Source organism: Lagopus muta, chromosome 9 (assembly GCF_023343835.1).
Source record: "Lagopus muta isolate bLagMut1 chromosome 9, bLagMut1 primary, whole genome shotgun sequence".
Classification (NCBI taxonomy): Eukaryota; Metazoa; Chordata; class Aves; order Galliformes; family Phasianidae; genus Lagopus; species Lagopus muta.
The window spans coordinates 10,888,113-10,912,312 of NC_064441.1; the positions used below are offsets into that span (position 1 = coordinate 10,888,113).

Sequence of the window (24,200 nt, forward strand, 5' to 3'; positions counted from 1 at the left end):
CCCACACAGGTGAAAGTAGAACCCTGCAAACATGCACTTGTGAACCCTAAAACCAAAGAGCAAGTCTGGGAGCCCTTCAGATCTGGGGCAGGATGGTGCCCTGTTGGTACTCTTCATTTCACAGGGATATGTTTGATCAGAATTCTGCTTTGCCACCATTTCCTGAGATGCATCGCAGTTGCCTTCGTTCTACATGGGAAGTTATGTCAAGAGGCACTTGCTGCCTTCCTTACCAACAGGTCAAACCAGAAGTTTTTGTCCCCAGCTTTGCTGGGCTGCAGTGGAGAAGCAGGCCCTTCTGGAGTGCAATCCAGCTTCTTTTTCTTATTTGTGCACTCAATAAAGCTCTGTTTTTGCGTGAGAGCCAGGTGTCCACTCAACTATAAGGAAATGTGAAGCTGTAGCCATGCCAAAAGTCTCAGTTTTTTTATAAAGAAAAGAGCAGGTACTGTGCAGACAGAAGTAAAATAGCACCCTTTGTCCCCAAAGAAGCAAAAGATCTGCATCTTTTAGAATGAGCTTTGTTCCTCCTTTGCTCCCGTGCATTGCCAAGCAGGCGTGCTGAGTAGTAGACAGAAACTGTGATGACTGTATCAAAATAAACAAGTAACAAATAAAGGAAAATGACCAAAATAATGCAATTTCCTTATCTCATTACCTAGGACAATTGTGTTTCAAAGAAAAATCCAATTTTGAACTTAGCTGTTAAGAATGGCTTGTACAGTTCAGCGCAGTGCCAGCGCTGCAGGCAGCCTGCCCCTTTGATTTCACTGTGCTAACTGGGATGGACGTTTCTGCAGGCAAAGATCACTGGGGTCCATCCAACCGGTCTCCGCTGCCAGTCATAAAAGGAGAAAGTGAGCCCAGAGCTTCAGTCACCCTGGGGGGCTTTGAGCTATGTTTGGATAGCTTGGGATGCCAACAAGGACCTGTGGAAGGCACATCCAGGTCTGCCAGGCTGTGTCTGCCTTTATGCAGCCTCGGAACTTGCAAAACACTCATTTCATATCCCCTGAAAAAACGTTTCTCATTAAATGGGTAAGGTTTGTCTCTGTTTCTCAACTGTTCTGTCAGTGTAATAGCCTGGGAATGCTAAGCAACAAATTCAAACATTAGGCAGAACTGAGCACCTACACTGTACCTGCCTCTTCTATGCACAGACACATAAGTATGGACAAAAAGCATGTGGCCCATATCTGACAGTCTGTGAAAGCAGAAGCTGCTTGTTACTGCTCGTGACATCCTGGTACCCAGAAGGATAAGGTTCTTCCAAATTAATGAGCACCTCAAAAAGCAAAACTGAAAACTTATTTTCAGCATGATTCTAAACATCACCCCACTCCAAATCTGAGGGGACTGCCCTATGAGTAGGATGTAGAGTGTGAGCTCTGAGCTCCCACCAGAAGTGAGAGTACAGAACATAGGGTCTTGGATGTGTGCTTATGATCGCTCTGCAGAGATGATGTTTGCAGCAGCTCCCCTGCCTTCTGATGGCCGCAGAGTTACACTGCGTGAACAGTTCAGTGCAGCAGGGCAGACCACGTAGCACTGCTGATCTGTAGCTGGCATGAGTAAGGAGAGATGATAAAACATACCCACACTTCATGGTAACTGTTGAGTCCCAGCCTGAGCCACTGATTGAGTGCCTGGGAAAAGGATCCGGTCAGCCCTGGGAGCACAGGTGAGGCAATTCACCTGTGACACCAGAAGGGGTGGAGCCTGGCTGTACATCTCTTAGACCTCATTTAAGGGCTGACTGCTGCTGGGAAAGGGCTTTGAATTGGAGATTCATCCCTTGTGGAGTTTCCCTTGTGAGCCTAGATCTTCAGAGACAGGTGAGCTCTTTCTTTGTAACACCTTTCTATCATGCTATTCCCTTTGTCATTACACCTCTTGTATTACCATACCATTGTGTTGATAATTCTGGTTTTTACAACCACTGTGGCTGGAGACACTGGACTTGTAAAGGGAGATGGAGCAAAAGACTGGCATCTGAATGAGTAGCATTTGTTAAATATCACCTAGCATCTTTATTCTCTCTTCCTTCAGGTAAAGCTGTCTTTTCGGCCTTAGTAGGCAAGTAGGTCTCTATCCTGTCCACTCTACAAGAACCACACATTTACAAAGAGCTGACACTTCTATGCCATTCCCCGTTGTGACATAAACATAAATTAAATGCCTAGTCTGCAAACTGCTGCAGCTGCCAGTCTGTTGCATGCAGCAACATTTCTTGCGTGCAGGAGCTTGTAAATGAGGCAATGAACTTGGCCTCCAAGGAAATTGGATCCCAACTGCATCCCAAACAGAGGATGGCAGGAATAACACCACTAACCTACTCTCATGGTTTCTCCTGAAGTTGCATGCATTGCATGGGACAAGAGATAAAACCTCTCACCTTCATCTAACAATGGATATTGTTGCAAACTGGGAATTCATCTTAACTTCAGAGAGAGATTCATGAACAAATGTGAACTATTTCCAGTTCGGATGTTGTGTAGTACTGTATCTGAATTGCAATAGATGGGAAGGTATTTAATGTTTGTGTTGAAGTTATCTAAAATGGATGAAAAAATACTTTGATCCAAATAAGTGATTCTTTTTAGAAAAATAGTTATTTTTTTATTCAAGCTAATCTCTTTTCAAAGACAGTTCTGATACAGACATGTTGAATCAAAACAATGCAGCCTCCAGTGACTGCTTTTGGTTTTCCAGAGCTGCTTTGTACCCTGAAAGACCAAAGAATTCTTCACCACGACTCCTAGCCTTCTTCAATCTCTGGATTTCTGTGTTAATGCAAGAGTGGTTTAGCATTGAATTTTAGGAACATGCAGTCTCCAATGCTGAAGTTCTCAGAAAGCATTCCTCAGCCCTGCCTAGGAAATGCATGGGCAAGCTACTTCTTTAAAAAACAAACTGTGTACTCAGTTCAGAGGGGACAACACCCACACACACCTTTCCCAAAGGACGAAGTGTTCCTCTTGGTCTGAGGCCACACTGTTTTGTTGTACCCACCTGTGGGCAGACTTGCAAAACATGGTGAGCAAAAAGTCAGCCTAGCATCAAAATAAGAGTAAGAAAACACATGCTCATCAAAGCTGCTTTTTTGAGTAGAGGAACTTAGCAGAAATACTCAGTGTGTTGCATTTACGTACTTCAGAAGAAATTCTTCACAATGAGTGAAGCATCCCTGGAAGTCACCACTACGCAATGCAGCTCAAAAGGATGCAGCAATGGCATTTCAACCACAAGCACTTTGTGAGCTTTCACCAGGCTGCTCCATTTGCAGCTGTCAGCCATTTCTATGCTGTTGAGGGGCGAGGAGAAACAGCATTACAGAATTCTGCTACTGCAGCCAGCTTTTCCACTTCTGGTTAACTGGAAAATGAGCCAGATCCCATTAGGATTAGAATGGAGGGTAGTGATGGGTCAGTCCTTCTGTTTTTATGTCTCTGAGACAGTCCTTGTACAGCCAACTGCAACTTTCCACTGCATTCTCCTTCATAGTGCATCTTCATTGCTGTCAAATGTTGGGTTGCTATGGCCTCCCATATCTTCCTCTACTGATAATGCCACAGAATCTGAGAAAAAAGTTTCATTCAGAGGTGGCCAGGCTGAATCCTGTTCTAACACCTGCTGAAGCCTTTTGTAATGGCTCTTGGAGTGGTACTGAAAAGTCATCTTCAGCAGCAGCCATAGGGCTCTGTTCTCAATGATGGCTTCCTGTAAAAGCAAGAGCAAAAGGGAAATTCTGGAGGATCCAAACAGCAGCTTTTCCTCTTTACCCATAGGACGCACAACAAGAAGTAGACACTTAGATCTCCTATTCTCTCCTCCTCATCCACACTCCTTAGACAGTCTTTTACTGAGGACTCTTCTTAGTATCTCTAGCAGAGCTCTACTAAAGCCTTCTCATCTTTCTCCAGCTTGGGGCAGGGTTTGAAACACCTCATTAACCAGAGGAAAGGAAAGACAGTTGGGCCTGGCATTCCTCACATCCAACCATTCGGATGTGAGAATCTGAAAACAGAGAGGAAGTGTAAAGTAGCAGCAATGGTTTCTGTTTGACAGGTTATTCCTAAAATGGACTGAGAAGGATGGAAAAAGAGTGAGAGCTGACTCTTTTTGTCTTTCTAGATAGTGCTGACAGGTGCATTCAGTGCAGTACACTCACCTCAACAAGAAAGGACACAGCCAGTGTGACTGCCAGCATCATCACCATGGAGATCCGCCATGTGGTGGGGGTGCAAACCAGCTGGAAGGAAAGCAGAGGCAGTAAGCAGTGTGTGCACATACTGACGTGGGTTGGAGCTGGTGTCATCAAAAGCCAGAATCCCACACTGGCTGTACACTGCTAACAAACCAATACTGCTACTTATCCTGAGGAATTATTGATAAAGAAGCGTTTATACTTATGACCCAGCAGAGAAACCAGAACTGCGGCAAGAGGTCTAAATGCTTCCTCTCTTCCTAATATCAGAAATACTTCTGGGTATTTCAAACTCCAGACTCGGTTCCAGTGTCCCATAGCTTTCAGCGCTGGGTTTCTGGCTATAGCTCAATTTATTTTGGAGATACAGCTCTGATCAACGCTCAGATCAGCAGTTGCTCCGGAGCTAGGTTATTGCAGCTTCTAATTGCCACTCCTTCCTTTTGCCTTCTCAGCAAATCCAGTGCGTTCCCTCCAGACAAACCGGATTTCCACGGTTCTCCCCAGAGGCATTTCAGCCCCGCAAACTGCACTGCTGACACTGTCCTGTGCCGCCACGGTCCACCGCAGGGCTAAGACTTGCTGCTTTAAAGTGCCATCTCGTGGCAGACTCTTTAACCGGGTCTGCCTGCTTAGCCTCTGCTTGGATTCTGCTGTGCGTTGAGGCAGCTGTAGCTGGGCTGCTTGGCATTTGAAATCCAGCTGTGTGCCCCTCATCTCTATTTGTTTCAGAATTCCAAAGCCACTTGCTAACTTTCACACAAGGATATAAGACTGAAAGCAGAATCACGTTCAGCATTTGCTATCCAAATACCAAAGCACTTCATCATCCTGATCACAAATGTACTGGAAAAAAGATAGCTGTGCATTTCTTTTGCTGTTTGTTCCTATGGCTCCTTCTACAAGGCTTTGTGACAGTCACAGTGGAGAATATCAGCATCTTCCTTATAACTTCCAGGCTTAACAAACTGACAAAACCTCTGTCCTACAGCTGATGCAGACCTTATCCTTCCCTTATATTTCTCTTAGGATGAATTTGCATAAGGTAACCCTCAGGTTGCATTCTACCAGACAAAATCAGCCAAGCCCTGCTGGTAATATTATCATGACAGATCATCTATTGCCTTAGCAGCCAGTTGGTCTTCAGAGGTGTCAAACATCCCTGCAAAAATCTGTGCCTTTTGTTAAAAACACTACTGGTGCACTTGTAATAGGACCAGCTATAGGAGGAAAATTCACAGTGGAACAATACTCACATCCATCTTAGAGTAGAGATCATCGATATCAGCGAACACCAGAAAAAGGCAAACACCCAGTTGCCCTACAAGCACGAGTATGAACACATCTGTAGAAACAAGGAAATAAAACCACAGCTGTGAGTGCACTCGTCAGCTTCCCTTTACTACAGAAGTTTGAACCCATCATTTCTTGTTTCAAATAGACATGCACGCACACACACAAAAAAAATTAAAAGTCCATGAGAGAGCAAGGACATTCCAGCAGAAGTTTTACTTAACCAAACTGATACATAAGAGGCTGGGATGAGCCTTGAAGACATAGATCTTAAAATGCCAGAAGTGTATTTTGATCATTCAAGCTGACCTCAGAAGCCTGAACAGAGACCATTCCACTGAGTGTCAAACCAACGTCAGCCTACTGTCACTTTTTAGCAGCACGAAATGTGGGCCCAGCCCAGAGAGTGGCACACCACAGAATGCCACTGGGACTAAAACTTCAGAAAGAAACATCTGGTACAGGCTGCCCAGGGAGGTGACAGAGTCACCATCCCTAGGGGTGTTTAGAGAAAGGTAGATGTCACACTGAGTGACGTGGTTTAGAGCAGGCACAGGCTGATGGTTGGACTGGGTGGTCTTGGTGGTCTTTCCAAACTTAATGATTCTGTGGTTCTGTGACACTGAAAAGCTGGTCTTTAGTCATTTAGGAATCTAATAGTGAGCTCCTGCTTTTATTGGCTGGCATCGCTGCATCACTTCAGTCCAGTTTTAAGTCAAGTTTTCCTGAGTGAATTGACATCTGGAGCTGACTAACTCACAGATCCCTTCTGCTCTCCCCACACTTACAGTTGGTGTAGATGGGTTGCCTAAAAGGCCTTCCCTTGGAAAACACCAGTGCTATGATGAGGCAGTTGATGGTACTTAGCAGCCACACTGTGGTGTTTTCATAGCTCTTGTAGCCATTGTCCACTTCTGTAGGGTCTCCATCTCTCACGCCATGGAGGACCAGGCTGGAGGCAGAGGAAGAATTCTCTGTGTGGCTGTTCACTGAGAGGCAGGCACTGCAAAAGAGCATTGTTGGAATGGTTTGGGACCTGCAGACAGCACTGCTTACTGTAAGCAGCTGGTGGGGAATACAGGGTCTATCTGCAGCTGCTCATCCATGCTGTAGTCAAGCAGTCATTTCAGGTAAAGCTGTCTCACTAGGTGTGCCATGTTTCACCTGGAGTCCCAGGAAGGAGGCCTACCTGTGTATATCAGTCTTGGAATACCAGGGCTGCTTCTGGACCATTAGAAATCCAAAAATCTGCATGCTGAGGCTGAAGAGGATGTTAAGTATGACGGAGAGCAGCAAGGGAGGTGAGATGAGTTGGCTAGGAGGCCTGTAGGGAACCAGTTTTGGGTAGGCTTCTGTGAAACTCACTGAAACATGACAGAAACATTTACTACTGTGTCCAAAATAGCAGCAGTATTACATACAGACTGTTGTCAATGGCAGCATTTCTACCATTTATAATGTTCATTCTAATACTTTCAATTATTATATCGAGCACAAAATACAGTGTTATTTTCCTACAAAAGCTTATTGGCTACAGCATATGTTAATTAATAGCTTTTGACTATCTTGAGGCATTTTTGGAAAACAAATTTTAGATTCTGGTTTTATTTGGCTACTGTCAGACCCAGAAATAAAAAGATGTACTCAAGCTTTCCTGTTCTCTTCCAGTCACCTGGTAGCTGTGGCTTGGGATGTTGTGTTGCCTATGTTCTGTGTTTCCTGCTGCACTAAGCACCCAGTTCCCGATTACCTGGGGAGACAGAAGATTGCACAGGCCCTTCCAACAAGTTTCCCTCTGTTGTTTCAGAAAGTTATTCAGATTTTGAGTAAGCCTCAATGTGGTGTTGCCAAATAGGGTATTTTAAACAAGGTAGCTTTCTGGTGTGACTCTCTTAGGCTTGAATTGATCAAGATCTTTTCTAGTTGTCTCTTCCAGTAGGGATGGAAGACAGTCACGTGCATTCAGTACAGGATTTTTGTGCTCCTGCACATTTCTTCTTCTAAATCTCTCTCTGCATTTGCTCTTTCTCAACATCCCTTCTCTTTCCCCTCCATTAGTGTCTTCCTCTCTCATTCTTGGCCCACAACAACCTGCTCTGTAATGCCTGACATTTTCTTCATTTGTTCCCTTGTCATTTGCATATTGCCTCCCCTGCCTACATATTTCCAAATGTGAGCTGAACTCAGCAGTGGATCTGTTTTCCAGAACAGCAGGAAAAAGCCTTAATAAACCTTCCACTTCATTAGGTCAGTTTGCTTTTTCTCCCTGTAGAGACAACATCCCAATTATCAACCACCTATGTGCTCAGCAGTTACAGCACTAAGAAACAACCATCTTATTTTAGAGCTTTCTCTTCTCTGACAAGATGTCTTCTCTAATAATCTAAATATCCAGTTCTCTATGCAATCTCTTTCCTTTCTTTCTGTACTTAGGACTACACATTTCCAAGGAGGTGAAAAACACATGAAATGCATTCTCCTCAAACAGAGGATGACTAATTGACTTACTTGTCATACCAATTACAGTGGTAATAGCCAGATCTTGAAACAAAAATTGGTAATTCCCAAAGGAGTTTAGTTGCTGAAAAGAGGAATGGAAAAAAGAAAACATCACAAATCAGACATTTGCTGCGGGCTTGTTTATATCACCTCCAGAAAGCTTAGTGTTGTTTTTGGGGGGAGCTAATTCTCAGCTGCTTGTTCTGAAATTCCAAGAATACACTACTCAGCAGATAAAGGGACCACACAATCCAGCACTGCCAATAGATTCGTCACTACTGGGCCCGCAGTGAATACTCTCCTTTTGTGCATTGTTTGAACTAACGATGATTCCAGTTCACTCAATGCAATAAAAAAAAGTTCTATTTGAAGAGGCATGTCCTTTCTCAGTGCTGGGTGATTTCTGAATGTAAAGCCCTCCTCTCTAGTTGGGAAGAAGCCACATAAAAGCGGTTTAAGGCACTCTAGGGGATTTTGCTTACTGTCAAGCTAATTTATGCTTCAAATGCTGAATAAATTGCAACAGCATATGCTTATGCCAGATTCTCCCACATCTGAAATACTGTTCAACATCTCATTCTTGTTTTTGCTCAGTGTGGATCCTGAGCCCATTGGCTGGAGCTAATGGGAATAATCTTACCAGTTTTCCAGATCAGAGTACAGAAGGACTAAATGATCATCTCAGCTCACATGAAGCTCCTTATCCTAGGGTGGTTTTTTCTGTTTGTTTGTTTTGTGGTTCTTATGCTATGTTTCTCCTACAAAGCAGAGTAGCTCATCCAGTTCTATCAAACAAGGTCCATATTCCCAAGACGTACCCAGTACAGTAGGAGAACACCAAGGTACTGAATGGTGCTATACAGAGCCATGTACTTGAACATGCAGAAGGAAGTGACCAGGGCAGCACGGCCTTCCCTGAAGGAAGATGTGAATAAAGAACAGTAATTAGGTGATGGTCTGCTCTTGTTGCCAGTCCTCTCAAAATGCAATTGCAAAATAAAGCGTTTGCCACAAGGACAGAAATCTCTACCATTCTTTTCTTCTGCTCAGCTGCAGTTGCCTTCCTCCTGTGGTTTGAAGGGAAATATATCTGTCTGTATCTTACAGGAGTTTAAGACACAAACTGACTATATGGTGATTTCAGTGTCAGATTTATTTTTCTCCATGTATGTGCATTCTGGCTTGGTGGGAACAACAAACACTAATATTTGAAAGCAGTGGGGAATATCTCCTTCACATAACAGGAAACGAAAATCCATGCTTACCTGATGAGCTCTGGCACACATGCTATGCTGGCGGTTTGGGATGTGAAAGGTGAAGCCACCGATGCCTCCTGCTCTGACAATGATATCCCTGCATGTGCCACTTTCAAAGCCTGAAAATGCATATAGATCCTCAGCACTCACAAGCCAGGAAGTGATGCATCAACCAAGAAATGAGCCCTCATTACAGGATATGTTCTGTGAAAAGCAGCAGTCCCTCATCACTTCCTGTGTGTGCTCCACCCAAAACGTTTCTTCGTTTGGATTTGGAGCAACAGGTCCAAAGCAGTAAGGGGATGACAGCATAAGAAAGACCATTTCCTACAGACCCCAAAGCCATCAACCCCAGCTGCAGAAGGCAGGATTAGCAGTGCCTCCTTTATCGTGCTTCTTTGGAGTCACAATTTCTGTAGATATATAGGCTCTCTACTTCCATCTCCTGGGAAAACCTTGGGGACTTTGTTTAAGTGCAAGCAACTGCTTCACTGCTGAGATGGCAGCGCTCCCATCTCCTACATGTGCTCAGTTAGCGATACTTTACTGACAATGCATTCCTTTTTAAATAAATAAATTATAAGGAATTCTCACTTACCCCACAGTCATTGGCTCCATCTCCACACATGCCCACAAAGTAACTAAAAAATAAAGTGACCTACAGTTAAGTGCTGAGGAAAATGAGACCTATAGGTAGGAGGAGAGCAGAGTCTCCGCTATGCAAGTTATTTCAGTAAGTCACACCAACTTCTTTTAAAAGCCCATTTGGAAAGCTGAAAGACTGAAATACAAGCACAAGATCTCAGAATATGCATGTTCCTAGGCTAGAACCTCAGATGTCTCTCCAGTAAAGTCTTTTTGCTGTGACAGATTGAATACATTAGCATGTAGATTTGTGTTCATTACAATTGACTCAGTTTTACACTCTGAGTGTAGTAAGGTTGATTGTGACAGAGGAAGGGGTTAATGGTGATGGCCCAGCTCAGAAATGATGGATTGCACACACTGGTACTTCATGTTCACAGGGAACAGATATCACTAAGGGCTCTGCTTCGGGGACCAGACCTCCCAGTGTCTCCTAGGGCAGACAGAGAGTGACAAAGACAGCTGGAGGAGGGAAAGTGCAGGCTTAACAGGCTATCTGGGAACAGCTCCCCACCCTGCTGGTGAAAGGATGAGCCAAGACCTGTTAAACCTAGAGGTGAGTCCTTACAACAGCATCATCTATATAAAACATTCTAGTGCTTCAAGAGCTGAATCACTTTTGTCTTCAGTTGTTGACACTTAGATTCCAGCTCAGGGAAAGTTCTCACTGTGAGGCACTGAAGGTGCTCCAGGGAAACCAGATAGTGCTCATACCAAGCTGGAACAGCTTAAGAATTACCTTGCTCTAGGGCAAGGCCTGGGACCAGGTAGTTGAGGCAGGAATCTTGACAAGCCCTTGTAATCAGTTATCAGTTAATAGGCAACAAGATACTTGGGACTCAAGGATATATATATCTGCACCTTGAAGATGGTGCACAAAGTTGTAAAACTGCAGATAGCCCTGATGGGTCTTCTAATTCATCAAATGCAGTAAAAAGACTGTTAGCAACAGAAAAGCTGCATTGCTTGGAGACATTTCAAAAATTCTTGGGTAGACAGGTGCTCCTGCTTCAGACACAGAACAAGAAATAAGAATGAAGAATGGAATTAGCAAAGAAAACTCAGAATTATGAGACTGTTAGGTCTTTGATGGGTTGTAAAAACAACATTAATTTCAATGTCTCTTCTTCAACAGGCTTGTGGAACTTAATTTCCTGGCTGTGCTTCTGTAGAAGCTTCAGTTTTTGCACTTTTAGGGAAAAATATATTAGAGAAAAGCTAACTTTTATTAGACTCTTCTGAAGTTTGGAAATTCCTCAGACACTTTGTAACTCGGTGCTTACAAGAACTTACTCCAGCTTTTGAAACTCCTCCACAAGGCTGGATTTCTGACTGGGAGACATTCTGGCAAAAACTGTTGCATTTAGCAGGAGCTGTCAGGAGAAAAAAAAAGAAAAAGAAAAAGGGTGTTTTAAGCAGTTGGTATAAGAGTCACAGTGATTTCAGTGATAAACTGGAATAGAAACAACCCAAAAGTCACATTTCCAATCAGCTGCTGCCAGATCCCAAGGCAAGTAAGACTGAGGATCAAAGATAAAGTGCATATTCATTTTGACAAAAAATGTGATCGCAATTAAGACATAAGGTCCATAAGGTGTGTTGTTTGTAAGATGAACAAGTGTGTAGCAGAAATGCTGAGTCACGGCTGAAGCAGTGATTGAGCACCTGGGGGGAAGGCAGGGCCAACCCAGGGGGGCTCAGGTGCATGCAATGTACCTGAGTGACAAAAAGGGGCGAAGCCAGGATGCACCCCTTCTCAGATCTCATTAAAGGGCTGGCAGTGGAGGTATGGGTGCCTTCTGGAGATTCTTGTCTGCCTGAGACCTTTTAAAGGTAAGTAGCTTTTTTTTTTTCTTTCTTTCTTCTTTCCTTTGTTTCTACATCTGCTGTATTTGGGCTCCTTCTTATTTGCTACTTCTAAAGACTTTGCCACCTCTCTGTTATTGTTGTACTTTCCATACATTATAGCATTACAGCGTATTACTAAGGAGGGATTTACTGGAAGAGAATTAATGTGATTATCTTCTTCATAAAGCAGATAAATCATTCCTAATCTCAGGTTGTGTAATACCACACTTTAACCCGTTCCTCAAAACATGAGAGAAGTAGTGCTGTGCAAAAGGTGGTCTTATGGTCATAAGTGCTTTAAGTCATGTTCTCGTATGCTATGATACTGCTCTGCTCTCTCATGCTGGAAATAATATTAGAGCTTTTCAGGCAGTTCCACCATACAATTGCATCAGACGTTTACCTAGCCCATGAGTATTTCAGAGTTCAAGTTTTTCCCAAGGAATTCCTGGTGCAGATCTCTTTAGCTAATTACATCAGGACAATCTAAATCTACTGACTGGAAGGCCTACTCCAACTAAATAATCCACATCTTACCTTTGGAAACAAGTGGCTGAAATGCTGTGCTACAATTTGGTAAGATTTTCCACTCATGGCAAAATGGAACTGGTCTGATTCCACTGCCAACCTAATTCTTCCAGTCTGACTGTCACTGTCCTGAAGAAGAAGAAGAAAAGCAACCAAGAATGAGTGCTGTTTCCAAGCCCTCAAAAACTTTTGCAGACAAAGAAAAGGATATCCACAGAGAGTGCACTTGTGAAGACCCTTGGAGGCCTGCTTTAGTCCATGCTTTAGTTTTGCATGTATGAGGAAGTACTAACTCTACCTGTTCAAACAGGGCTTGTTCATTCAGTGCAGTTACACAGATTTCAAGTCTGCATAATATGTTATGCTATCAAACTTACTTTGCAGGAAAGCATGCTTGAAAATGGCACCAGCTATGCATGAGGGCTGCAGGCAAATCTTCCATGGGTTACACTGTGAAGCTGTTCTCAAACCTAATCCAAGTAGTTAGTCAAAGTATCATTCACAAGATAATATGTTAGGAAGGAAGCTATAGGATAGTACTTTGCATTATTACAAGCATTCCATCACTGTTTGTTTTCCTGCTGCGTCATTTATTTTACTCTCACCGGGTTTCCATAATCTTCAGTTTTATTTTCTTCTAGTGGTTTCCATGTTACAGATGCTGAAAAAGATCCAGGTATTTTGTTTGCTTCCACAAGAATGACTCTGTTTGTTGGAGGAATCATCCCAGCGTTCTTTGCAACAGTTACAGCTGTCTGAATGTTATCACCTAGAAAAAAATGCAACTGTTATTTGCAGTGAGGAATTGTTTGTGGAGGAAATGTTAACCCTTTCTTGAATTCCAAATTTTCAAATGTATCCACAGGTGTCAATAAGATTGCAGTATCCGTGCATGAGGAGGCTTTAGATAAAGATGAGAACTTTGCAAGTGAGGTCTGTCTCAATAGATACGTATTTAATCTGGCTTAATGACTTAAGCTTGAAGAAACATAACTACAGAATGTGCTCCTAGTTTCTGTGTTTGCATGAGGGGGGGGAGAGTATCACTGCTTCACAGTAATTGCTCTTAGATGGCTTTGATGTGAGTTTGATATGGGAAGGGGTGAAGCCCAGGAAGACCTGTGTGATTTCCAGAAAAATGTGTTTAGATCACATTAAAACTGAGATTTATCCTTTCCAAATCCAAACCAATTCTTCAAGAGGGAAAAAAGTGATAAATAGGGATCTGTAGGCATGGATTAGCAGATATCACATGGCTCAGTGATTTGTTCAGTGATCCGTTTTCATCACGATGTGCTTTCATGCATGTCACCTGATAAACTTCGTAGAGAGAACAAATGGGCTCACTGGGAAGCATCAGAAGATTCTGGTACAAGAGGGACAGACTATCAGGTATCTGACACTGCCTGGTGAAATTGTTAGAGACATAAGCCTGCATGGTTCAACTCAAGTGATAGTTACAGCACAGGTACTTCTTGGTCTGCAATTGTCTGAAGGACACAAATGCCTGTGCCTTCTTACTGGTGCTGAAGACAAAGCAGCAGACTGCTCGCTCACTTGCACGTGGCTGAATTCCCTGTCTGCAGTATCAGCTGTCAAAACAATCCATCTCATTTTGATACCTGTGACCATCACGCTCCTGATGTGGGCAGCACTGAGCTCTTCCAGGACAGGCTTTGTATCTCTCTTCAGTCGATTCTCCATTATCAGTAGACCCAGGAATGTCAAATCAGATTCCACCTCCTCCCTTAAGTAAAGATCAGATGGGAAGATTTAATTCCTTTTTTTCCCCTTACTTTGCACTTATACTGAATTTGCTGATAGCCATTTGTTAGTGTTAATCATCCAATCTAATTCAAAGGATGTTAATAACTTGTTAGTTTTTAACAGTCTGAGGCTTTCTGGTTTTTGAGGTGCTATTTCAAGACCATCTGGGATTGCATTCCACCAGCAGTGAGAGGTGTCAGTTGAATATGGAGGATCTTCATTTTGTCTTTTTCTGAAGAAACAGTTCAGTACATAGGCAGCTTTCAGATCATGTTTGTTTAATTATTACCAGTTTGCTCTTTGCCTCCATGTCATTGAGCCCTCTCAGCAAAGTAAAAAACCCTGTGAAAGAGCAAGTGAACTTCATCTGAATTAGGACCTGCTTATAGTAAACAGGGCAACGAATGTGCAAAGTAATTGCAACTGTTTCACAAGTGATGTTTCAGGAGTATCACAGGCAAGAACAAGAGGGTATTTCTAAGAGCCTATGGGCTCATGTGTGGGCATACTTTAGTGAGATTGGTGGGAAAACTAATTCCATGAGAATAGCAGAAGGGTTTTCTGGCTTTTCTAGAAGTTAAAGAAAACCAAAGCTGTAATGCTAAAGAAGGCACAGACCAAGATTACAGGAGAAGATATTCTGTTGACTTCCTCTGGGTTAGAGAATAGGTAGTGTAATGGGGGTCATCTGCTGCCTTTGCTTAACCAAGAAGCCAGGATAAAAACTTAAAAACTTAAAAACAAAAAAACAAAAAAACAAAAAAAAAACAAAAAAAAAACATTTGACTGAAATCCTTGATAAATATAATGGAGAATGGTAGGAATTATGGGCTGAGGTAGGGGTTTACTAAGCTGCAGTTTGTGCTAGAGTTGAATCATGTGTTGATCCGTTGCTAAGAAACACATAAAGATTATAGGTATGTGCTACAGGTATTGGGTAGCAATATCCACTCTACCCACTCTCAGACCTATATCCAGATTAAACAGATTCTCTTTAGCCTGCATCTAGCAAGCCCACCTATGCTACAGCCCTGGTCTTGGTAAAGGCCTTGGGGTAATGATATAATGTGAGGCTTATGGCTGAATGTGACTGATAAGAAGCTATTTGTTGCTTACCTTGTTAGATCAGTAGATTGCTTTCCCAACTGTAGAGATTTATATGCCAGTCCAATCACCCTAAAGCCTTGTGCTGTGTAGAACAGAAGCTTGCTTTCAAAGTTCGATGGGACTGTCCAAAAGAGGAAAAGACAGCTCATCATAACATTTGGCTGTTTGTTTTATAGAAGAGGGATGGTCTTAGGAACCTTCTCTAAAGCATTTGTCTTAGAGGAGATATATACTTAGAGTTCTAATAGGCCTTGGGCATGAAGGAGAGCTGCTACAATGAATTTTGTTCAATAAGAAAATCACTGCCAATCCTCTGCCAATCTCCACTGAGGTTCTTAAACTATTCTGCATAGATTTATCTTCTAGTTTACTGTAAAGGAGCTGTGCTCTTCCAGCTGTCCACTCAAGGCTTGAAGAGAAAATAAAATGTTTTCTGGTACATAGTGGGTAACTCAAATACTAATTGTAGTAGAAACTGAATGCCTTGTACAATAGTTGGTACTTCTGTCTGCAAGCAGTACTTCTTTGCTGAGAAGGGCTGTATGAAAAGTTAGCCTTAGACTGGAAGCACAATCAACATTTCAGGCTGAGATGAAAGTGCTTAGACTCAGAAATCTCATTAGGACCTTACACTACAATGCACTACCAAACTCATCTATATCTATGTGTTTCTAGGAAGCATTTAAAATGTTGGTTACCTGTTTCTGCTCTGCACAACACAGCTACCATTTCTGGAGCACCTTTTGTGAAGACCTGTTTTTCCCCACCAATTTCCTGAGCAATGACAGACATTCTCTGCAAAGCTGAAGAAAACGGAAACTGGTGTAAAATGGTAATTCCTTCCACAGGGGCCTAGGAGAGAAGTAAAGGGATTAGATACTGCAAAGATCTTAAGCTCAAGCCAAAGCAGTTGAGTCCCCTGAGCCGTGCTGAGAAGATAACAATATGTAATGCACTGATTTATTTTTTTTTTCATAGTGGGGCAGAACAGACTCATGAAATTTGCACAGCGATATTTTGTTCAAGCAATGTGGAGAGTTCTCTGACAGTTTTAGCAGGCTATTTGATACAATTCACTGAAAAGAACTCACCAGTCCTATTTGTTTAACAAGACTGCTACATTTTATACTAGTCTGTTTTTCCTTTGCGAGATGTTTGAAAGCTTTCACACCAGCAGAGATCTGATCAGGTTCTGGAGTCACCTGCAGCCCCAAGCACTCTAGAGATGATCGCCACTTGGCTCATCCTGAACAGAGTCTGGAGCCACCAGGGGAGGTAAATTGTTGGGTTGGACAGTCTGCTATCTAGCAATCCCCTGCTCACATCCTTTTTCTGTTCTGAGCAGCAAGCTCCCTTTGGCAACTATTTTTTCATCACAAAGAGTATGATGATCTCCCTGCATGCAATCCAAGTGAGAACAAGTGTGGAAGAGTTGTCTTGGACTAGAACAATCAAACATTTCTCTATTAAGAGGTAACTCTCGCATTAACAGTTTAACTAACAGATGTGAACCTTGCAGATAGCTTACACAGTTGGCTTTAAGTCCAGGTCTAATAACTGTGGCATGTGTAGATCTTTGACCTTCAGTCTGGTGTCCACTGGAATCATCTATCACCTGTGTTTTGAAAGACAAAAGTATTTGAGGTTACAACGTCAGTATAGCTGAAAGAAGCTCAGTGGATCACTTGGTGCATTTTGTTCCCTCAAAACGAGGTATCTTAGTCATTATTGCCCTCACACTAAGAAACTCCAGTAGCAGAGAACTCACTGCTTCCTTGGCAAACAAATTCAGTTGTTCATCAGCTTCATGAAGATACTGCTGTACTCTCGCATGGCAAATAGGCTGTGTTATCTCCCAGACTAATCCTTTGTCCATCACAATACATTCAAATGCACAAAAGCACTTTTTCTGAACTTTAGCCTCAGTAGAAATCTAATAAATAAGTTTTTTTAATGTAGGAAGCATCATTTTCTACTCTTGATGTCTGCCATGAGTCAGCTGTTTTTTAATCATCACAGTGTGACTCTGAGAATATTTTATGCTGCCAAAGGGTATGAAATTATTCTTCTTTCAGGTAATTTTTTCTGCCTAAGTCTGAAGTGGTGAATTGATGCCCCTGGGGAAAAAAAATACTTTCTAACTCCTGTCAGTACTGGATAGTTTTTTTCCTTGAAACTTGGGCATCTTATGTATTTTGCAGATAAAAACAGACAGGCCTTAAGTATGGATGTTGTCACCCACATAATTAGCTAACCTGGCCCTGAATCTTGCCTTGTACCAGCAACAGCTTGTGGCTGTATCTTTCACTAGATAACTATTGGTCCTATTCTCTTACCTATCTCAGAATTGCAGTCTCTCAATTTTTTTGTAAATGCTCAATATTCCTCAATTAATCAGATGCTAAGAAGGGCCACTAACAGCATCTGTACATAATGGGGCACAAAGGGAATGAAAGCAGAGTGCTTTGATATCTATTAGTTTTGTTTTGTTCTCATTACTCTGCAAGTGTAGTAGTATTTCCTACCTGCGAGGCCTTCTATCATCCTTAGGTTTGAAATCCCATGCTCATATGAAACATCTCCAGAATGACAAAGCTCTACCAAACATTGAATTTTTGTGGCCAGTTCAAAGTGGCAGAAATAGTTGCATGCCAGTCCTCATCTGTATACAAGTTATAGCTAGGACTTCTTGCCATCCGGTAGTAGCCACAGTCAGAGTTGACACCTCAATAGGATTTGTATGATATCCACCACTCAGCCAAATGCTCTGAATACTCAATGTACTCCAGTTTGGAAGCTTTGGACAGAAAGAGCATTTCTCTAAAAGCTTAAGAATGTGGTATCCCTTCTGGCTGTTTTACTTATGTTCAGACAGTGACTGTTTGCATGGAAGGCTTTGGGATGTTTCTCCTTTGCAAGAAAATATCAAAACTTTATATCATTATTTGCATAACAACAAATCACAATTTACCCAATTAGTTGCCTCAAACATTTTCACATCCAGTGGGTCTCCTTGGATCCTGCCCTCCAGAACAATTAATGAATGACAAACAACCATTGCGCTGAACGCTGGGCCCCAAGGCAGGCTGTGGTCTGCAGGGAACCTGTGAACATCCTGAAAGCTAACACAGAAGAAACTATAAAGACAATCTGGAAACACGAAACGCATATGTCTAACAGAAAAAAATGTCGTAAGTTAATAGGATGAGAGGAAGTGGCAGGAAAGGTTCACGTGAGATGTTAGGAAAAAATTCTTCTGGAGAGTGGTGATGAACTGGCAGAGGCTGCCCAGGGAGGTGATGGAGTCAGCATTCCTGGAGGTGTTCAAGAAATGTGGAGGTGTGGTACTGAGAAACATGGGCTAGAGGGCAAATTTTCTCGTGGGTGGATGGTTGGGCTAGATGATCTTAGAGGTCTTTTCCAAACTCTATGATTCTATGTAAGGAGACTGTTAATGTGACTGTTAAAGTCTCATCCTGTGGCCAGGCATCAAGCATGTTTCTGTAGATTTGTCCTCTCCCAGGAGCTATTTCTTATACACATCCCTGGATGGAATACACATACTCAGAATAAGTGTATTCTAGGCATTTAATAGTCCATTGGGATATACATCAGATTATGAAATGTGTTACTTGGGGATTTTGCAAGGATTCAAACTGGGAGGCTGATACAAGCCTGGGCATCTTTGTGCATTCACAGTTATGGAAATGTAAATGGGCAGAAATAGTGGCACTGTAGGAACAGCAGTCTCATGAGTTACGGTAATTTCCTGTTGTAAATGGTGAGGGCACTCCTGCTACTCTGAAATCTAACCTAGGCAGAATTCCCTGCCTGCAGGTGCACAGGACCTGGAATGAGACAACCAATACATTTTCCAAACAATACAGAAATACTAATAGATATCTAAACAAGGGGAACTTTTCATTGGTTTTGACATGAACATGTTTTTCAGATTTGTTTGTATGTGTTGGAGGAGTGTCTGATCACTATCCCACAAATTTAAATTCCATTAGTCAACAAAGAGCCTTACCAGTTTCCTTCAGAGGGCAGCAAGCCCCAGAGATCCAGGCCATCTTCTGTTAAGGTGCCAGTCTACATTAGAATATACGTTTAAATTAAATTTGCACATTTAGATTTACATGAGGAATAAAAAGTAAGACATATTTCAAGAAGCTGCTGTTTAGAAAATGTCAGTACAGTGCAGAGAAAAAGTACTACCAGATACTTCCTAGGTTCAAAAAAAAAAAAAAAAAAACAACAACATACAACAATGTACATTCAGACAAACGTAAGGATGAAAGACTGGTCCATGTGTTTCTAAAATACAATGGAAATGCTTGACCACATTCTCCCACCCCTAGCATTGCTCCCATTGCAAGTGCAGGAGCGACTAATACAGAGGAGTTACTTTGTCAAAGCAGATGAGGTTCAGCTGTCCACACATATTGATTCTTTGTGGGCTGATGCAGAAGATGCCCTTTTTCTTCAGCCTCCTCTGGGTGTAAATGATTCCTGTTGTCAAGGCAGCTGGTAGGGCTGGGGGGACAGCAATAGTGATAACGTCCAATGCTTTCTTCACTACTTCTCCTGCCTCCTCCTGATGTAAAACCAAAGGCAGTTATCAGCAAGATGATGTCCTGTTTGGATTACCTGAGAATAGCCCTCTTTATCTCTCCTCCTCTGCACGGTAGATGCTTCATGCTGTTAGTTTTTTTTTTTTGTCTGTGGTAAAAAATGAATTGCTTTGATTTAACCAAAGGGCCTAAGGCTACACCACTGCTAAAGAGCCTTCTCTGTACCAACAAACCTGCAAAGCACATGAATGAGCTCAAACATGCCAGGACAGGTTATTACACCTTCAGTCAAGCCTAGCTCACTATCACAAAGCACGAAAGAATCTGCCACTGCCATGAGCATTCATCTAACTACCTACAAATGTAGCTCTGGGCTTCATATCAGGGTGACAGATTAGACATAGGGGAAAATGCTAAACAGGATGGCCTTTATGTGAAGGAAAACACATAGAAATAAAAGTTACACTTCTAAAAGTAATCTCTAATTAAAAAGTTAAGAAGTTGGTGTAAAGATAGCTACACATACACTGAATGTTGGTATTCTTATTCTTGGCAGTCATTATCACTACCAAAGGATTGAATGCATTTCAAATTGGGTCCTAGGACAAAGGCACTGCAAACTAAAGCCAATCTGCAGTTTGGATGGATCTGAAAGCCATCACTAGAGTTCTGTTTTTACCACTTCTAAGCCTGGAGATTTGACCACAAACCATGCTGCCATGCTGTTTTTGACACACTGAATTTTCATCAGTTTTTCATTCTCCCTTTGATACTATTTCAGACCACAGAAGTTCCATTTTGATACTGTTTTCAATTACCATGATAACATCAGCATGCATTTCATGTATTACAAAAAGGGAGGAGGGCTGTTTAAGAAGAAAAATAAAAGAAGAAACTTGGCAAAGCAGATACCACAGAGCAAATTCATGCCTAATAAACCTAACGAACTCTGGAAAAAAAATAAGTGGAGATGTGGGTGAGTGACTTAACTGATACTTGGCTTTTCATAAGTTATTTCCCAAAAGCTATACTTACATAGCAATAACTAAGTGGAGGTTCCCCCACCACACATATAACTATACAAGGATATGACAAAAGGGGCAGAAGAAAATAGGGAGTTTTTTATAGTGTCAGTAAAATTTGAGGATCTGTACCTGTATTGTTTAGGGCTCTGCAAGAAGCAGAAGGGAGAAAAGTGGCTGAAGGGGTGCGTGTGTGTAAAGTGCTCACACCAGATATGCTAGGAACTCTGGGGAAATGAAAATGGGGACACAGTGGGTTTGGACACCTTGGAATTGAATATCTAAGAGTTTATGGTGTCACAAATATAATTTCATTGCAAAATGGCCACACACACTAAGGCAAAGAGAATTCTGAAATCATACTTGTCATATAAAAGTGCATAGGAAACCACTGAAGTTTCAAGACTCTTGAAGGTGCGTATGACTATTTCTCCTGCATTTAGTAACTCACCCCATTGAGTGCAAATACACACACTGTGTAGATCATTCCAATGGTTGCAAATGCTATGAGGCACATCAGGAACCGGAGGGCATCTCTGTACAACTTGAAGTTCACTGGTTTAGGGTAGAGAATGGACCTCACCAGATCTCCTTTGGCTGTATTGAAACCTGAAAAGATAAATTAAGATCATTACATGGGGAAGTCACTTCCAAAAGTTCTCTAGGACAAAAATAGAAGGCTTTGAAATAGAATTGAAATCACTTATGAAAGAAGGCCAAGATCTTTCATTTTATAGTATGCGAGCTAATATACAGAATATAGAAAAAGAACTGTCTTAAGCAGGATTTTTTCAACAAAAAAGCAAAGCTCAAAGCAAAGCTCAAAGCAAAGAGAAATTGTTCTTTTTAATCATATGCTAGTAGGTTTTTTAAGTGGTATGCCAAACAAACAATGCATAATAGTTTAGTACGGATGGGGATATTGATTGTGAACGTCAATTAATTCCCTTAGTGTAAGGTACACCTTAGAACTTTAATTCAGACTCTGGAGACCTCTAAGTCATGTAGCAATAAGAAAAAGCATGAAAGGAAAAACAAACTGATGTGCTGACTGACCAGTCTGCAGCACTACAGCTTTCACTACTCCTCTGTCATCTCCCTTGGTCTGTATGACCTCTGTTCCACAGAAGAGGATGTGTTTTTTGTAATCCTCTGCACAGTGAACTCTCCAGGGCTTCAGGTTATCAGCTTGGGGTAACTGGGTCTTTGTAACTGGAATACTTTCTCCTAGGAAAGATGAACTCAGATGAGGAAAACTGCAGTATGCCTTAAAATCAACCTGCTGACAGTAAAGTATCTAGACAGAAAGTAAAGGTACTTCTTAGAGAAACCAGTGTAGAGAGATGTTAAATTGATATCATTACATCTTCAAAATGAATAGGAGTTAGAGCCTAGCAGAAAAGAACAGATTCTGCCAGAGAAAAACTCCCCTTTGCACTGGTACAGCAGCTTCTTGCACAACAGCTCCTTGTATGTCTGAGAACTGAAAACAGTCCAAGGACTCTGAACCACAGCAGTATATACAGAAACCTGAACAGAGACTTTAAGTGGTATTGTATGAATCCAATTGATAGCCACAAGTTGTTCACATAGCTTGAACTTTGTGCGCAGGTCACTACACTATTACCTCAGGCAGACTGAATGTGGCATTACCTGATTCCTGCTTGAGAGCCAGTTAAGTATCCTGTGTATGTCAGAGCAGGTACGCTCAGGTAAAGCAGCAGAAATACTTTCACTGAATATCTGGTCACTGAGGCTTTCTAAATGAAAGGAGCTTCTGAATTTCTCAATTACATGAGATTTCAGAATGGTTGGTTTGAGTTCAGTTCAGACTTAGACCAAATTTAAAGATGAGAAACAGAAACACGAACATCTGCTCCAAAAATCCTTTTTCTACAATGAATTCACCCACTTCATGTCCCCCCCACTACTATCACATGAGAAGGGGATTAATTCAATGTAGAGCTGCACAGACACTTCTCCTGGTTAGAGACATTGCAGCGATTATGATGAAATATTCAGTGAATGAGAAAAATCCCTACAGACCAAATGGACTCTGTGCTCTGTGTGGGAACAGCTTTGTTCCATAACTACTGTTTCTTCTCCTGCCCCACTCATTCCACTTCCCTTTCTAGTTAGAGGATCGCTTCCTAAATGTTGCACCCCAGAAAGAAAAAAAATGAACAGCTCTTCCCAATAAGTATCTTCACATCAGGTACTTAATAAACTGGGGCTAGCTACTATTCAGTCCTTTTTATAGCAAACTTTCCAAAGAATGCCCTTCTAGGCTAACTATGAACTATCCCACAATGAGGATGATAGATATATGATTATGCTGTATGTCCTGTGCCACTTGCTGAAACACCATGATGATGTTTTAACAGTGAATCTGGAAGGAACAAGCTGTACCTGTCAGCATGCTTTCATTTACAATGCACTGGCCACTGATCAAGATGGCATCACAAGGCAAGAGGGCTTTGCCCTCCTTCAAAACCATCATGTCTCCAGGAACAAGATGATGTGATTCCAGCTCTTGGAAACCTGTAAGTGACATGCAATGAAATCTTTGTGCTTCACATATTTCTCCCTGTTAAGGGTAAGAATACAAGGAAGCTGAATATATCATTATTACTTCTTTATAAAAGCTGATAAAAAAAGTAGGGCAAGTAGGACCTAAGAATACAATATCCCTTATCAAGAAAAGTCTCAGTATCAGTTCAAATTGCAGAATACTTTATCTCAACTAACAATTATTACTCCAGTGTACTGACCTGACTGAAGAAGTTTAGATCTACATTTCTTAGTTTGACTCCCTTTTTTTGAATTCTACAAATACCATGACGATGAACAGACTTTGAAAGCAACAATTAGGTGGACTCATACTCATTAAATTGTTATGTGGTTGGCTTCACCAGCACTACTTTAAGAAAAATGACATTGTTCTTCTTGGTTTTTTTTTTTTTTTTTTTTGTAAGACTGTGCTCATACAACCACGAATATGATTGATGTGCCACAACATACTTCTGGGTAAAACCAAACCAACCTGCAAATGGTAGTTAAAAAAGCTTACAGACAATAGAGGCAACTGCTCTGGAAGGAATTTGATGCTATGCATTCTCAGATTCAATATAAGTAGCTTCTGAAATGAAATGCATTAAGGAAAGAAGTATACACAAGTTACCTTCCTTATTCCTGCAGACAGTGACCGTGATGTTGTTATGAGACTCAACCAGTCTTTGCAGTTTAACTGATTGCTATAAATTAAAGGCGAACATAGAAAAGCGTTACATCTTATGCGATGCAATTCATCCACTAACTATTCCCTTCTGTTATTTGTGGTTATGAGAGCCTTCATAAACTGGGGTCTGTCCCTGCCAGGAACTGTACAATCATACAGAAAAAGAAGCTCCCCACCTTAATTGTGGAGACGATGCAACAAAAGGTTACAAAGCAA

At 41.7% G+C, this 24,200-nt stretch overlaps 1 protein-coding gene and 1 long non-coding RNA gene across 2 annotated transcripts in view; one reads left to right on the forward strand and one right to left on the reverse strand.

Annotated features, from left to right (window-relative positions):
• The first annotated feature begins 1,786 nt into the window (after positions 1 to 1,786).
• LOC125697729 (uncharacterized) lies at positions 1,787 to 4,649 on the forward strand. The gene is made up of 2 exons (XR_007378908.1): positions 1,787 to 1,835; positions 4,135 to 4,649. It is a non-coding gene; the product is annotated as an uncharacterized LOC125697729 (long non-coding RNA).
• Positions 2,057 to 24,200, reverse strand: part of LOC125697728 (probable cation-transporting ATPase 13A4) — a 33,157-nt gene continuing 11,013 nt past the window's right edge. Inside the window, exons 8-30 of the mRNA XM_048955264.1 lie at positions 23,928 to 24,000; positions 23,156 to 23,287; positions 21,803 to 21,973; positions 21,198 to 21,355; positions 19,559 to 19,747; positions 19,181 to 19,242; positions 18,122 to 18,272; positions 16,679 to 16,765; positions 15,849 to 16,002; positions 15,160 to 15,271; positions 13,899 to 14,023; positions 12,882 to 13,045; positions 12,286 to 12,405; positions 11,194 to 11,273; positions 9,854 to 9,896; positions 9,265 to 9,374; positions 8,818 to 8,914; positions 8,009 to 8,081; positions 6,690 to 6,864; positions 6,289 to 6,503; positions 5,464 to 5,552; positions 4,172 to 4,252; positions 2,057 to 3,720 (exon numbers count right to left, since the gene is read on the reverse strand). Coding sequence (XP_048811221.1) covers positions 3,499 to 3,720; positions 4,172 to 4,252; positions 5,464 to 5,552; positions 6,289 to 6,503; positions 6,690 to 6,864; positions 8,009 to 8,081; positions 8,818 to 8,914; positions 9,265 to 9,374; positions 9,854 to 9,896; positions 11,194 to 11,273; positions 12,286 to 12,405; positions 12,882 to 13,045; positions 13,899 to 14,023; positions 15,160 to 15,271; positions 15,849 to 16,002; positions 16,679 to 16,765; positions 18,122 to 18,272; positions 19,181 to 19,242; positions 19,559 to 19,747; positions 21,198 to 21,355; positions 21,803 to 21,973; positions 23,156 to 23,287; positions 23,928 to 24,000 — 2,883 coding nt within the window. The 3' untranslated portion in view covers positions 2,057 to 3,498. The remainder of the gene's footprint in view (positions 3,721 to 4,171; positions 4,253 to 5,463; positions 5,553 to 6,288; positions 6,504 to 6,689; positions 6,865 to 8,008; positions 8,082 to 8,817; positions 8,915 to 9,264; positions 9,375 to 9,853; positions 9,897 to 11,193; positions 11,274 to 12,285; positions 12,406 to 12,881; positions 13,046 to 13,898; positions 14,024 to 15,159; positions 15,272 to 15,848; positions 16,003 to 16,678; positions 16,766 to 18,121; positions 18,273 to 19,180; positions 19,243 to 19,558; positions 19,748 to 21,197; positions 21,356 to 21,802; positions 21,974 to 23,155; positions 23,288 to 23,927; positions 24,001 to 24,200) is intronic.